We start from the raw sequence: 16,010 nt of genomic DNA on the forward strand, positions 1-16,010 counted from the left end.
TCCACCACCACTCTCTGGGTGCGGCCCTCCAGCCAGTTGGCGACCCATTTGACTGTGTAGGTGTTGACACCACAGTCCCCCAGTTTCTTAATGAGAACGGGGTGAGAGACAATGTCGAAGGTCTTCCAAAAGTCCAGAAAGACTATGTCCACTGCTACACCTGCATCTAAGGATTTGGTGACCTGGTCGTAGAAGGCCACCAGGTTGGTCTGACAGGACTTGCCTCTAATGAACCTGTGTTGGTTGCCCCTAAGCATAATCTCCCCTGCTGGCCCTTTGTGGACATGTGCCAGGATAATTCTCTCAAAAAGCTTGCCCAGGATAGAGGTAAGACTAGCTGGTTATAGTTTCCTGGGTCCTCCTTCCTCCCTTTTTTGAAGATGGGAACCACGTTGGCCCTCTTCCAGTCCTCTGGCACCACACCAGAGCACCACGAGTGCTCGTACAGCCGTGCCAGGGGTCCCGCAATGACCTCAGCTAATTCCTTCAGCACTCTGTGAGGGAATGTGAAGTGAAGTGAAGAAGGTGTGGGGAGTGGTGGTGGGTAAACAACTAAAACACTAATCGGCTGACTCATCATGGATGGTTGTAAGAAATACCTCACCAGTGGGAGAAGTGCAACACAGATGAGGCTTAACAAGCTCATCAGGGTGCCCAAGGGAGAGGTGGAGGGAAGAACAAATGGTGGGATATGTATTTTGGGAATGTACATCCGCAAAGGAGGTGTGGGGAATGGTCCATTGCTTTCTGAGTGTCACCAAAATAAACCTGTCGTTAGCACAGGAGATGGTACTATATGGACTCATACTAAAGGGACTTAAAGAAATGTTATTAAGGACTTTATTAGCATGTTTTAAAACTAGTTTTAGGAAGTAAGAAACCTCTGGATGTTTAACGGGTTGGCTTTCACTGAAAAAGTATACCTGAAGCTGGGGCTGCTTGAACTGAAATACTACATCGATCAGGACAAGGAAGAGATTGGAGAGGAAGAGGCAGAGAAGAAGTGGAAGAAGAAGGATTGGACACAATTGTTTCACTAAACCTACTGAGACGACTGATGGGAGGGGCAGAGAGTTGCAGGTGGTTACTGAAGTAACACTTTTTCATGGGGTTCAGTACAAAGACAAAGTTTTATCATGGTTTGTTCTTTTGTGGGATACGTTGTGAAAGGGTTTAATATATGCAGCTCTATGTTTCTGATATGTAGTTGCTTCTGGGATGTGAAGTCTTGGTAGAACAAGGACACTCAATATGTGTAGCTTTGTAAGTATAGGGTGACAAGTGTGTTTTTAATAAAATTTATTTAACAAAAAGGTTTTCATTAGCATGTTTGCCCTTTATGGGCCATGACTTTATAGTTATGTTCAGTGTTGACTGTATTTAATCTGTTTCATAGTTGGTTTCCATTACTGAGTACATGCTGCTTTTAGCAGCAGTTCAAAGAAAGCCAATATATTTAATGTGGTTTCCTTGTATGCAAATGTGGCTTTTTTCCCCCATACTGATTGGGTGGGAAAACCTTGTCTTGTATTCAAGTAAATACAGCATGTGCCCTGGCTGCTACTGTGCATGCTCAGTCTACATGTCTTTGTAGCTGTCCATAGTGGTCCATGTGCATATGGAAGTGCATCCAGCAATAGAATTCTAGCCTGCTTGTAAGTGGTATTTTTGGCACTTAAACAACCAAAAATGCCACCTACATGGCCAGGTCTGGACACCTGGACAACCAGAATGGCAATAGAATGCCACCCAAATTGTGCATAAGTGTAAAAAATACCACTGTGAGTTTCATTTATCACAAAGAGGAATAAAATTCTGTCCTTATAATCCAGCCAGAGCACCTGTCTCTTACTACAGACTGGTTAGGTTCCTGGTCCTACTGTTTTTCATTTGTTGAATTAGTAACTAGAACAGGGGCAGGCAAAATATGGCCCATGGGCCAGATCTAGCCCACCAGGTACTTCCTTACGGCCTGCGGAGCCCCTTCAGACCCCTAGCAATGGCGGCTGCAGGCACCTAGGGCTGTTTACTAGGGTTCTGGCTGCAAGGCAACCAACCCTGACCTCAGCCCAACCCAGCTGGCCTCACCCTACCCCTAGGTCAGGCCAGGTATGCAGCTTGAGAGGGGCAGGAGGGTCTGGTCCAGATCCTGTGGCATCAGTGAGGGGAAGGGGTGCCTGGGCCAGCTTCTGCCTCGCTGCATGGGACTGGACAGGCTCCTACCACCCAGGTAAGGAAAAGCAGCTGCTGTGTGGGCTTCTACCATGCTGCACTGTGCTGCTTGGGCTGGGCCGGGCTGGCACCTGGAAGGGGTAGCAGCAGCTGAGCTGACTTCGCTGTGTGCTGCTGGGCCAGCTTTGCCACATGCCACTCAGGATGGGTGGGCAGAGGTAAGGGGAAGCTGCGACTTTGCCACGTGCTACTTGGGCCAGGCCAGGTCGGCACAAGAGAGGGAAAGACATGGCTGAGCTGGCTGATCCACATGCTGCTTTGCTGTGTGCCGCTTGGGACCAGCCCGTCCTGTCCTGAGCAGCACGCAGCAAAGTTGGCCCAGCCATGGCTTTCCCTCCGTGGTGCCAACCCAGCTGGGCCCAAGCAGCACACAGCTCAGCTGCTGCATCTTCTCACCAATGCCAACCCAGCCAGGCCCATCCCATCCCGAGCAGCACCAAGGAGGAGAAGTGGTGGGTGAGCTGCGTGCTTCTTGGGACTGTCCAGAACAGGCACAAGGAAGGGGAAAGCGGAGCTGAGCCATGTGCCACTCCAGCCAAGCTGGGCTGGTCCCATTCAGCACGTGGCTCAGCCACAGCTTCTCCTGGCTGGTGCTGACTCAGCCAGGCCCGTCCCGAGTGGCACACGGGGAAGCCACAGTTGGGGCCTACTTTGGCCGCATGCCATTCAGGATGGGCTGGGCCCAGCCGGGTCAGCACTAGCAAAGAAAAGCAGTGGCTGAGCCTCCTGACTCTTTGTCCCAGCCATGACAGGAGTGAAGTGGAAAAGCTGCAAGTAGGCCAGTTTTGCTGCATGCTGCTCGGGACAGGACAGGTGCTGCCAGGTTGGCACCAGAGAGGAAAAACCGTGGCTGAGCAAGCTGAGCTGCCTGCTGCTTGGGGAGGGACAGGTCCAGCAGCACCAGAGGGGCCGAGCTGGCACCAGTGAGGGAAAGCTGGGCCTGGGCCAGCTTCTGCCATGCCACGGGGGGCAAGCTGGGATGGGCAGGGTCATGTTGGCGCCAGTGAGGGAAAGGGGGTGGGGAGGAGGGGGTTGGCCAGTTTTTGCTGCCATACGGGCTTGATGGGGTGGGCCAGGTCCTGTCTTGTGGGATGGGTCTGGTTTACGGTGAGGGGAAGGGAGGCTGGGCTGGCTTCTGCCAGCCTGCAGGTAAGGAGGGGCTGAGCCAGGTCCTGCCATGCAGGTGAGGGGAAGGGCACGCTGGGCTGGCTTCTGCACTGTGGGGTGCCAGCCCCTGCCTTGCAGCTGGGAACCCTGCTATTATACTATCACCTGTACGTACACTACAAATACATGTAAATCAGGACAAAAATATATTTTTTTAATGAAATTAATGAATGTTGTAGTACACATTTGATTTTTTTAGACTATAATTTGGTATTTTTCTGGTTCAGAGATGGACCTTGCTGAAAGGAGTAATTCTGGGGGGCAAGGGAAAGGACTTCTGGTGGCAAAATTCTGGGGTTAGGGGGTGGGACTTGTGGTCCCAAGATGGCGACCAGGGGGTGGGGCCCCTGTCAAGGGGCGGGCCTACCCATGCAGCCCTCAATGTCTAGCCAAAACTCGATAAGCGGCCCTCTGCCCAAAATAATTGCCTGCCCCTGGACTAGACGTAGTTGGTTGGTGATCAGACTTCAGAGGGGCTGGGACATGGTCTTCTTAGGGGGCAATGAAGTCTACTGATTGTGGATCTCAAGCATAGTTTAACAAACTTCTTCTTAACTGTGCAGTGACAGGGCATTGATAGCGCCCTTCTCTGCTTGCTTTACCTTTGGCAAGGTAAAGGATGATTTTGCCAGTTTTAAGAACAGGTAGACAGCTACTTGTCTAAAATGATTTAGGTGGGTATGATCCTACCTGGCGCAGGGGTTGGACTAGACCAAGAGTCAGCAACCTATGGCCCATGGAGCCATTAGATGAAGCCCATGGAGATGGAGCCTTTGGTGGCATTCTAGTGGTGGGGGTTCCACCCAGGTGGCCAAGCAGTGGGGAGGAGTAGTGGTGGGGGTAGCAGCTAGTGCTGGCCCACCTCAAATGCAAGCTGGGTCATTTCATCCCAGAACCCCAATAAGATTACAATGACCGAACTAGATGACCTCCTACAGACTCTTCCACTCCTACTTTTCTATGATTCTAAATCCCAGGCTTCAGCATGGGACAGTGCTGGAGCAGCAAGGCATGACTGCTCAGTGACTGGGCATAGTACACGTGTGTATTAACTCCCTAAAAGGTAGAGTGTTGCATAGTAGCCCCTGGATGCATATCAGCATTAAAGCAGGTAGGTGATACCCAGTCAAGATGGCTGAAGAGTGCAGAAGTAGAAAGAGAGGTAGAAGGTGCGTAGTTAAAGAGGTAGGAAAAGTCCAGCAAGTGACCATGTACCACCAGACAGGCTGTCTTCTGAATGTGTAGCTGATGTTGAGATCCACATGGATCTCAACATCAGCTACACATAAGACTATGGGTTTGACAGTATGGTGTTCTGTTTTTTGATAGGCTGTTCTTTGGTGCCTCTCCAGCCCAAGGGAGAGCAAAATAAAATGCATTTGGAAGTGACTGTATTCACCACCATTAACAGTGTTGCAGTTGGAAACCCATCAGCATCTCTTAATCAGCCATCCCACAGAAACAAACTTCAAAGAATAAACAAGCTAGATCTGCTAGAAATAGACTCCCACCTTCTGCTCAGACTCCGGCTAGAAGCAGTGGAGCACCGAGCCAGAGGAGCTTTGCTGAAATATGCATGAAGTTGAGGAGGGGAGGGAGGAACTGAAAAATCTAAAATTAATACTGAAGACTAGTAAAAGACAAGTCCTACACTAATATCTATTTTCAAATTGAATGCACCTTTTCTAACCCAGCCATGCTGTCAGAGTTTACAATGCACATTTTGTCAGGAAGGGGAATGTTCATGTTACCCAGAGCATTTGTAATATTGAAAATTAAAGGTAATTTTTGGTTTTGCATAAAAAGGCATTTGTTGGTGGATTCTGGCCTGGCCCAGAAACAAAGGCCAGAATTAGCATTTAAATTGAAGAATGTTTGAGCGTATGCATGTTAGGCTTGCTTTCCAATTGTTTCCTTGATGGAGTTTCAAAGATTTACAGACTAAAATGGGATATTAAAAATAAAAATCCCCATCTGAATAATGCTGCTTTACACTAGTCCTGACAAGGACAACCACAAACTTCACTAGCTTCCAGCTGGCAAGAAACAGCCTTTCAATAAGCCCTGCTCCTCTGCACTGCCCCCCCACCTCCCTGCTTCTCTCTCTCTTCTTCCTTCAAGAAGCTCAGATATTTAAGTTCCCTGGTGATGTAGTAAAGTGCAACTTAAACTTCATGGAAAGGCTTTAAAGTGCATATAAAGAAAGTGCGTGCCCAGCAGTTTGCGTTTGCTACTAAAATTGTTCCCAAGCAGTGGTGTATGCAGGGTTAGAATCACTGGCTCATGTGATCCACTTTGCAGAAGAACTGCAGGAGGTGAAAGGGGAGGTGTGTAGGATTTCACATGACACTGCAAACTGTTTCATGTGGTGCTGCCTTGAATTTCTTAGTTACTCAGACCAGTAAATTATCTGATGATTACTGCAGACATTCTTCATAACCTGATGAAAATGATGAGGGTTTTTGTCATATATCATTCAACTTCTATGAATCAGGATGTGCCTTTGCAAAAAGAATTGAACTTTGCAAATACAACATAAATGACTAGTGAGGATTAGGAGCAGTATGTGTTCTAGTCTCTGGCTCTCTATCTGTCTTTTCTCTTTCTTCATCCTGCCTACAATCATCATTGTGTTGGCATGTAGGCACCAAATGCAATTACTTTAATATTCAGGCTATCTTGATAGGACTTTCTTCTTAACTCCGCTCATCGTGAGAGCCTAAGGAGGGACTGGTAAAACACTGGAAAATGTGAGAATAAGAGGAAAATGCTGATGTTCTGGAGGGGCAAGCAAGAAAAGAAACATGGATTTGACATTACAGGCAGAAATCACTTGCATGCACAAATTTCCACAAACGAGCCTGGCAGGCTTTCTTCTTACAGGATCAATTCCTTGGTGATCCTGGCTTTGTATGACTGTTTTTCATTTGTTTTTATTGGGTTTTTTTCTTATTTCACTGTAATATTCAAATACCCAGCTGAGCTGCTCCTTGCACTTGGCAAAATCGAAAGAAAATCTTTTGAACTTAAATCACATTTTATTTACTGATGGAAAGTAACAAAGCAGTTGCATGTTCTCATTAGTGAGAAAAGTAACTCCAAATGTCTTCTCTCTCTTTTCCTTCAGCCCTAACAGCTGCTGCAGGACGGGGTAAGCTGGATGTTTGTCGGCTGCTTCTGGAGCAAGGAGCAGCTGTGGCACAGCCCAATCGACGTGGAGTAGTTCCACTGTTCAGTGCAGTGAGACAAGGCCACTGGCAGGTAAAGTGGGACATTACAAAATCCTCCAGTGTCGTTTCCCACTGTAATGGGAAAGTCCATGAGAGTCCAAACCATTAGAAACTTCACAGCTACAGTTCTGGACAATCTCTCACACTATTATTCGAGAGAGAGATGGAAAGGGAGGGAATGCTCCTGCCCTCTGTGGAAATGGTCTAGATAGGATATTAAAGAATTTGACCATAGCTAAACATAGTGTCATGGTCTCACACATGTTCTTGTATTGGATGTTAACGTTTCCTAGCTCTTGTTGTGGCCAGGTTTATAGCTGATAGACTTTGATAAATGACTGTGCTATCAGGAGTGTTTGTCAGCAGTGGATGGAATGCTTTTGAGTTCTGTTAATAGGTTATTTTTGCCCCTCTGATTTTGTTATCCCTTTTTTCTGCTTTAACTTTGATAGCTAGTGTGCCAGACATTCAAAGCTGGGCATTTCTCCAGCTACCCCACTGCTAGGGCATCTCAGAGGCAGTGGCTGATCAAAAATTAGCTGTTCCAATTACCAACCATGTAATTGCATATATACATTCCATATATGCTTACATTTTGGGCCTGTGTGTATATCCTGAGTGTCCATGACATTAACCTCAGAACAGTAGCTCCTAACCCCTATGCCACACCAATGGAAATTTAGTTGCACATAGACACCTTCATTTTAGCTTGCAATCTTCTTTCTAGTCATCTGTGCAAACTGCAAGGCCACCTTTTCTGAATTCTCAAGATTGTCACAGACATAGTGATGAGCGGAGAAAAGATGGCAAGGACACAACAATAAAACAGAGAACCCCATGGACCACTTCAGGCACCCACCCATGTTCTCAAATACACTCAGAGGGTTGTTAAGCTTCTATACTGTACCAACTTCCCTATTAGATTTGAGGGACACCAAACAGTTAAATCCCCTCTGGAAATTGGTCTACTGCCCAGCCCCGACCAGAGGTACAAACACTATCAATGGAAACTTCATGCACACAAATGTAAAATTTAACAACAAGAGTATATAATGACAAGAAGCAACTACAACAAAGTATTATAACAACAGTATTATAAACACTATACAGACAATATACAGGTAACGAACCTAACAGCAATCTGTCACCCTAGATGGCAGGTAGGGTGGCCATCGAGGTACCTCAAGAATAGAGGGCAGTTGCATTTAGTACAACTGTCACCAACACTATGAATGTTGCATGCCTCCTGAGGCTGGGGGGACATGGTGAGCTCCCGCAGGCAGTGATGGCAGTGTTGGTGGCGGGGGTATGGTAACAGCAAGCCGGGAGTTCCCGCAGGCAGCCACAGCAGTGTCGGCAGTTGTGGGGGGTGAGTGGTGAAAAATACAGGACATAGTCACCTGATTTCATATGAATAGAGGAGAGAGGACCAGAAAACCGGACTGTCCTCTATAAAACTGGACAAATGGCCACCCTAGTGGCAGACTATATCACCTTAGAGAGCTGACGGACAGGGAAGGCCTGCTTTGCAGCCTCACACCCCTAGAGATTTCTATGCTGTTCCTTCAGGTAGGTATTGAGCACCTCAGAAAAGAGAGGGGTGATATTTTACCCAACCAGTGTGACACGATGACACAGTTGAGTGGCTGGCAAGCGCTCAGGTGATCAGGAACCTCCTGTCATTGCTCCTGAACACTGTGCCACCCACACTGCTCTTACTTGCTCGACAATAAACCCTGGGTTCCAAACAACCAACACAACTCAAACGCTGAGTCAGTTCTATGCTAGTTGTACTCGCACATTTAGTCACACACGTCAATCAAAGAGGGAGAGAGCACGAGACAGAACAAGCCTCAGCGAGATCCACCCCGTTGACAACGACCCCGAAAAGCCGCTATGGACCCCAGAGAGCCTACTGACCCTGCACTGGACAGTCTTTTATAATGGCCAAATCACGCTGCCTGTCCATCAAATGGAGATCCAGTCGTTAATCTCTGATTGCTGTCAATCAAAGTCAATCACAGTAAGGACCATACAAATCGAACTGTCACAGTAGTCCATAATAACTCATTAGCATAACAGTCCTAACTGTCATGTTCCCCTGGTTATCAGACAAACAACTTGGCCTTCAAACAAACAACTCACTGTGCCTGCTCAACTTTTAAAAGTAGGTCATGACATCATTACGGTTAGGAGTTCAGATGTTCTAGAACAGCGGTTCTCAAACTTTTGCACCTTATGTCCCACCTATGTAAGGTCAAAAAATCAATGAGCGGTGAGGGGATTCCCCAGAGGGCAGTCAAGTGTGGGGGGGGCCCCCAGTGGCCGATCGAAGCGTGCAAAAGTGAAACCGGAAGTCCCGCCATGGCACGTATGGTTTCGCTGCCACGACCTAAGTCCCACCTAGACCTTCACGTCCCACCAGTTGATTAAACCCTGTTCTAAAAGACTCCACCCTCTAGTCAACCTACACATGGGTAACCACACCAGGACTCTACTGTCTAGTATTGCCAATGGAGAGCAAAAGCCCCATACCAACTTTGTATATGGCAGCACAACTCACTAATGTCACCAGGCTTTTGACTTGCTCTCTAAGGGCATGTGTAGATGAAACGGGGGCCCTAAATTGAAGTGGTGGGTTTTTAAAACCACTGCTTCAATTTAGAGCCAGTTAAACCCCTGTGTCGTGCACACACTTGATTTACCTGCCTCTCCGGCAGCGGGGAGGGGAGGGCAAGCTGCCAGTGGGGAGAATGGTCCCTGGGCTTGGGGGGGGAGAGGGGGGCTTGGTGCTTCCCTCCACGGCAGCAGTGGCCTGCCCCCTGCCAGCACCTGCATGCAGGCACCCGACTCAGGTGGTGCCAGGGGGCATCACAGCCACAAAGGGAAGCAGCAACCCCTCTGCATGGTAGACAGGCTCCAGGGGGCGGAAAAAAAGAAAATAGGGCTCACCACTTTTCTTGTGTGGAGCCTGCCTTCCCAGGCTGCTGCCAGGCTGCCTACAGGGCTTCCTGCAGCACCGCGGAGCTGCATGGAGCCTGGTGCTAGGCTTGCAGCTGTAGTGGCAGCAAACTAAAACTCCTCAGGAGTTCTAGTTTGCTGCGCCTCAAGTCATTTAAGGCACATTACACTGCCAAATTTCCTACAGCAGCTGGAATTAATACACAATACACTGCTGAGGCATGCAAACACCAACACCATTAAAGCTCTGCAAAAGCATTTAGGCTGCTTTAAAGGGTAGTGCACACACGCCCCTTGTTTCGTCTACACATGGCCTAAAAGTTTTAGCCTAAATGTATCATAAAGGTGATTGATTTTTAGAGGCCAGAATCTAAGAACATAAAATGAAGCCTCTTCAAAGTGTCTCAGTTTGGACATCAAAAATCAGTCACCTTAGAAACTATAGACCCTCATTTCCAATGCTGCGTGCTTTGGTTATTCCAAGTATGGACTGTTATTGCTGTGGTTAAACAGAAAAGGTTCTGTGTTTTGAAAGTTTTGAAAAAATTCTATGTAGTTAGAATGAATAGACACTTTACAAGCTCCAGTGTCTGTCCTGGTGCATGCAGTAGCAACACCCTGAAAGAGAGAACATGGTGGAATGAACTGAACAGTGGTTGTTAGAACTGTCATGACTGTTATTACAGCATTTCCAATGCAAACAAGAACATTTTCCAAGTACTGGGAACCACCCCTGCCACACATCACTTTAAAAGACAATAGCAAATAAAGCCTAGGGAACAGATCAGGAGCCAGGCTTTCCAGATCCCACAGTTAGCCACAGAAACAAAAACCCCTGCACAAAGAAGCAATTCCCTTCCTCCTGTACCTAAGGTTTGGATAAGGCTCCAAAGCAAGGGCCCAGCAATGCTCTTCCTCAGCTCTCATTTCATCCCATTAGAACCTCTTTGTATAAACTGTCTCCTGCGCGTGTGTTTGCAGATTGTCGATCTCTTACTCACCCATGGTGCTGATGTAAACATGGCAGACAAGCAGGGTCGGACTCCTTTGATGATGGCTGCTTCAGAAGGGCATCTGAGCACAGTGGAATTCTTACTTGCACAAGGTTAGAGCTGAATGTGTGCCTAGACCTATGCTTTTTGTGTTTGAAAGAAGCCCAGGAACTCCTGGACAGCTGATTACCTCTCATCTGGTGGAGAAGTTTCGAAAAAGTATAATTTTGCTACATGACTTGGCACCCACAGGTTCTCTGAGGACTTTATGCAATGCCCTCCTGGTAACTTTTAGAATTAGTACATGGAAAAACATTGAAAACTTTCATTTAAATATCAGAAGGCAAAAATTATTGCATCTGTTCTGAAATAATCCTTAACTCAAATAATCCTTAGACTGTTCCCAGCTTTCAAGTTATTGTTATTCCAAATTTAGAAGCCATCTACATTAGGCTGTTTTTCCTACAATTCATCAACCCACAGTATAGCCCCACATATAGCAGTGGTGGCTGAGTATGGATCCTTGGCTGGAATTTTACCTACCAGGTCATCTAACCCTATTCAGAACTAGTCTAGGCATCACAGTGGCATACTGGTGGCTCCTAGCATTTTGTCTATAACAGTACTTTCCAAATTGCTGCCACTAGTGGAGCTTTTGACTGCAAAGCAGTTGTTTGAAATTTTAGGAGAATAAGGGCAAGGACAAGCATATTAGCTGCTTAAAAAGGAAGGGGGAACTGCTGCTCTGGAACAGGCATCTGGTGTTGTGCAGTAACTCACAGGTACAGGAACCTAGTGATACAGGTAAGCTAAATTGCCCTAACTTTGACTTTAAATGAAGCAGGATTAAAGTTGAAGCAGCTTTTACTGTGCTTGTATTGCTACAGAATTATGCAGGCATAACAGCTGCATCCTAACAGCTTGTTTCAGTGTCCTTTGATGATACAGTTGTTCACCTGCCTATGCCAGTGATTCTCAACCTTTCTAGATGCAAAGTAGCCCTCAATAGACTCAAGCCAGCCCCCTCCCCACCCCCCTTGGAAAATGCCAGCTCTTAGTTTCCACTTTTTTTTTACTATGAAAAAATAGTAGAGCATTTTTTCTGTTGCAAAGAACTAAGAAAGACCACAGCAAGGCAGAATGTTTTTTTTTACACTGTGGATTCCTATTCAAAATTTCTATGAATCATGCTTGCACATGTAATGGTGCTAACATTGTGTGGCACCTCATGGCACCCTGAAAGGACCCTGGTTGAGAATCACTGGCCCATGCCTAAGAGTACAGTGGACGTGGCCTTAGTCCTGGCTATTCATTTTGTTTTCTAATTTACATGTGTATACCCTTGATACCATGCATTCATTTTGGAGCCTGGATGCTAACAAACAGTGCACGGTGAAAGCTCCAGTTGTCAACCTGAGAGACGCCTTTTCACCACACTAGGAAATATACCTCTTGATGATAAGTATTAACAATGGGTTAATGGAAACAGTTTAACTACGCAAGTAGACAGTGTCAAATCTCAAGGCTCAACATGGTCTTAGGTAATAGGGCCAACCACCCTTTAGGATGCAGGTTAATACTTACTGGGCATGTCTACATTTGACCTTTAATGCACAGTAGACTATTTTACTGATCATTAAAATGTCACATAAAAAATGACATTACACTAATGCTCAGTAAAATAGTCTACTGCACATTAAGCATCACTAAAAAAGCACACAAATGCACTGCTACACATTAGCACAGCCTAATGTGCATTAATTTAGTACCTCACATCTGCATTGAAAACTTGCTTAGGACTGTACCCCCTCCGCAGCTATGATTGCTTGAAGCCCCTCAGAAAACTTTGCAGCAGCTTCATGATCACCACTTGCAGATTCCCCAGTCATCTTAACATTGTGCAAGTTCATACACCGAAGGAACTTGTCAAACCAGCCCTTACTAGCCTTGAAGGGCTCTTCAGGGCCACCATCCTCTTGAAGCAGGCAGCCATAAATTTGCAGGGCCTTACCCCTTATCGCAACAGAGGAAAGATTCATCTTCCTCTGGGCCTGATCTTCCACCCACATCCCCAGCATCTTCTCCATCTTCTCCAACAGCTGGTTCCTTACTTTTGCTGCTATCTTGGCAGTACGTGGTGTAGAATGCATCACAGAACTCCTTCTGTTGTCAGCATTCTTCTTGATGGCACATATGGTTGACTCACCCAGGTTGAATGCATGACCAAGTGCAGAGGGCCCCTCACCAGCTTCTGCACAGTTCAAAATCTCCAGTTTTGTCTCCAGTGTTAGTGAAGTTCTCTTGCTCTTCTTTGATGGACTAGGAGATAAGCTAGCAGGACGGTTAGAAGCCATAATGGGGATGGCAACTACAGAAACACGTGTTGCAGACAGCGAGCAAGGAGCACAGATCCACACAGGAGATTATATTTTGGTGTGTGTCACTCCCACAATGGACTACACAGAGCAGCTGACTGCAGGCTTCCACCACAGCAATCACATAAGAGTGAATTTACCTTGCATATTTTGGTATAAAAAGGGTCATTGCATACGAGGAAATTCACACATACAGAACCCACATAAAGCGACGGAAACCTGTACTAAATTTAATGTGTGTTGGAAAAGGCTCACTAATGCACATGTAGATGCGCGCACTGTTAAACTGTTTTCAGCAGTCATGTAGCTGCCCCCACTGCTAACACCAGTGCATCTGGTGTAGACAGGAATTTAGTGTATATGATGATGACAACTGAAACATTTTATCAGGCTTTTAGATGAGAAACTTGTCATGACAATTTAACTGCTATAAATAAATTTTGCTGAGTACTTTCAGTTGCTAGTGATGATCTTTAAAAACAAAAAAAATCAGTAAGAAAGAGTTTATATTTAATACACATTAATCTCCAAAACACACATTTGTAATGTATCAGTTCAATAAGTCAGGAGTGTACTTGGTAGCCGTGTTGGTCTAAGACAAGAATACGTACAAAAAACTAGAACTCTTGGTTCCAAAATGATACCTTTTATTAGACCAACTGGGAAATCTCAAGAAAATTGTCCTTTTCTTACAAGCTTTTGTGGTCAAAGTCCCTTCATCGGGCTCTGGGAAAAGTATAGATGGTGCAGCATTGTAAAAAGTCCCCATAGGTAGAAAATAAACTTGATGTTTGCACAGAGAGAGCTAAAGATAGAAGGCTGTCCCTGTGAGTCTATGAGAGTGTCTTTGTGAGCTATGCTGAGTAGCTTTCTGATGTGTAGATCAGGTAGCATTCCTTCCCTGGGGGTGTCAGATGGCAGGCAGGAGGTAAAAAATTCTTTCCTACTGTTCTACACTGAAGTTTAAAATCTAAAATCGGCACGAATTCGGCATCTTCCGTGGGTCGGGGTGTACTTGGTAGCCATGTTAGTCTGAGACAAGAAGACATACAAAAAACTAGAACTCTTGGTTCTAAAAGAACTCTTGGTCGTCTTGTCTCAGACTAACATGGCTACCAAGTACACCCCTGTTCTAGTTTTTTGTACAACTTCAGTTCAGTAAGAGATGTTGTCAATATTCTGTGACTATATAAGTCGAATGTGAACAGTTAAATGAGCAGCTTCCTTTTGAGGGCTGATTATTTGTTTTGGGAAGAATTAATCTTTATTTTAATTTTTGCATCTAATCCCGCCTGGTATTTTCTGTCCTGAAAAGACAAAAATCTCTGAAATAAGGCCTACTTGTAAAGGGATGTTTTCTTCATTGCTTTAAGTAGCTGCACCTATCAACTTCTAACTGAAATATTCATTCAAAACTCTTCAGCATAATTTCCCAAGCCATTTCAAATATTTACCTGCATTATAGACCATTGACAACCTTTTGTCACTATGGGCTGCTGCTTACAACCTAGCCCCTGCTGCAGGCCCAGTGTTCCCAACCCAAGAAGGTTTTTTCTGACAATCTGCACACCTTTTACTGACAACCATTTTTTTTACTGATACATGTACATAGGATAAATGTAACCCTTTTGCCAGGATCTGGATGGCATTTAGAAAAGCTGGGTAGTTTCTTAGTTTTTTATGGATAGCTCCATTTTTTTACAGACTTCACAGACAGGCATTTCTAGCCAGGTTTTTTTTTTTTTTTTTTTATGGACTGTCCCCTACATTTATGAACAGTTGGCAACCCTGCACTATCCACACTCCTGTACTCCTTGGCAATCAGGGGACTAGATAGAAAAAGGCAGGCATTAGGATCCCAGGAAATGCAACCTCTGCTGTTTCAGTGAGAATAAACTGAACATGGCAGGCAGTAGGACTCTGGAGATGTCTCTTCTGTTGCCCTGGCTAGAGCCTGATACCAGTTCCCTGAGCTGACAAGCCAGATCCAGTCTCTTCATGGACTGAATCCAGCCTGCCAACTTCAGGTTGCAGACCCCTGTTCTAGAACTTCTAAACTTTCAGGTGCAAATGATCCATTATGGGTATATATGCCAAGGGGTCCTCACTGTTTGCTTCAATGAAGTAGACAGAGCTGAATTAGAGCCTTTAACATTTTGCATATTAATCAACCTTTTTCTTTTTGTTCCAGTTAAGATTTAAATCGTCATATCCTTCCATCTTCCTAAATGGCACCCTTGGCACCAACTGCAGCTATTGGTTGAGTTCATGGAAAGGGCTTAAAATACAGTTTTTAACAGACATAAAATTTCTTAACGTTTGTTAAATCAGGAATGAAGGAGGCAGAGGATCAAACCAGCTGATCTGATACTGGATATAAGAGAATGAGTAAAGTCCAATTCACATGTATTGTGCCCCTGTACTTCCTGAATGTAGAATCATAGAATACAAAATTAGGGTTGGAAGGAACCTCAGGAGGTCATCTAGTCCAACCCCCTGCTCAAAGCAGGACCATCACCAACTATATCATCCCAGCCAAAGTCCTAGTCTAGCTGGATCTTAAAAGCCTCCAAGGATGGAGATTCCACCACCTCTGTGGGTAGCCTGTTTCAGTTGCTGTACTGCCCTCCTTGTACTACTGCTCTGTCTGTGTGGCTGCCTCATCCCCTGCACTTGGGGTTGTTGTCCAGTGCCAGCAGCCCCTGTGCCAATGAATCCACCACTCTCCAGCCCCTCACCAGCCCTAGCTGCCTCCCCTGACCCCAGCCCCAGTCCCACACCGTCCGGGGGGTCCCTGTGCTGCCAAGCCACCGGGGATGGAGCTCCCAGGACCCTTGCGCCCACCCTGCTCCAAGCTGATGCAAGCCAGATGAAGTCACGGCTCATCCAGGGGGCATGGGCGGGGGGGCAGGTGCATACATCCCAGGAGGAATGGTGCGGCTGGGGGCACATGCCTCCAGATCTGCACGGAGCAGGGAAAGCTGCCACTGCAGGCTGGGGCTGGGGCTGGGGCTGGGGCTGGGGCTGGGGCTGGGGCTGTGCCAGGCTCTTCC

General features: G+C 46.2%; 1 protein-coding gene across 7 annotated transcripts in view; it reads left to right on the top strand.

The window, feature by feature from the left end:
• TANC2 (tetratricopeptide repeat, ankyrin repeat and coiled-coil containing 2) overlaps positions 1–16,010 on the top strand; it is an 848,255-nt gene that overhangs the window by 797,618 nt on the left and 34,627 nt on the right. For all 7 annotated transcript variants that reach the window (XM_019523590.1, XM_019523591.1, XM_019523592.1 and 4 more), the window contains 2 exons: positions 6,527–6,660; positions 10,572–10,695. In XM_019523590.1, coding sequence (XP_019379135.1) covers positions 6,527–6,660; positions 10,572–10,695 — 258 coding nt within the window. The remainder of the gene's footprint in view (positions 1–6,526; positions 6,661–10,571; positions 10,696–16,010) is intronic.

Source organism: Gavialis gangeticus, unplaced genomic scaffold, assembly GCF_001723915.1.
Source record: "Gavialis gangeticus isolate Ggan-Ray unplaced genomic scaffold, GavGan_comp1, whole genome shotgun sequence".
Lineage (NCBI taxonomy): Eukaryota > Metazoa > Chordata > Crocodylia > Gavialidae > Gavialis > Gavialis gangeticus.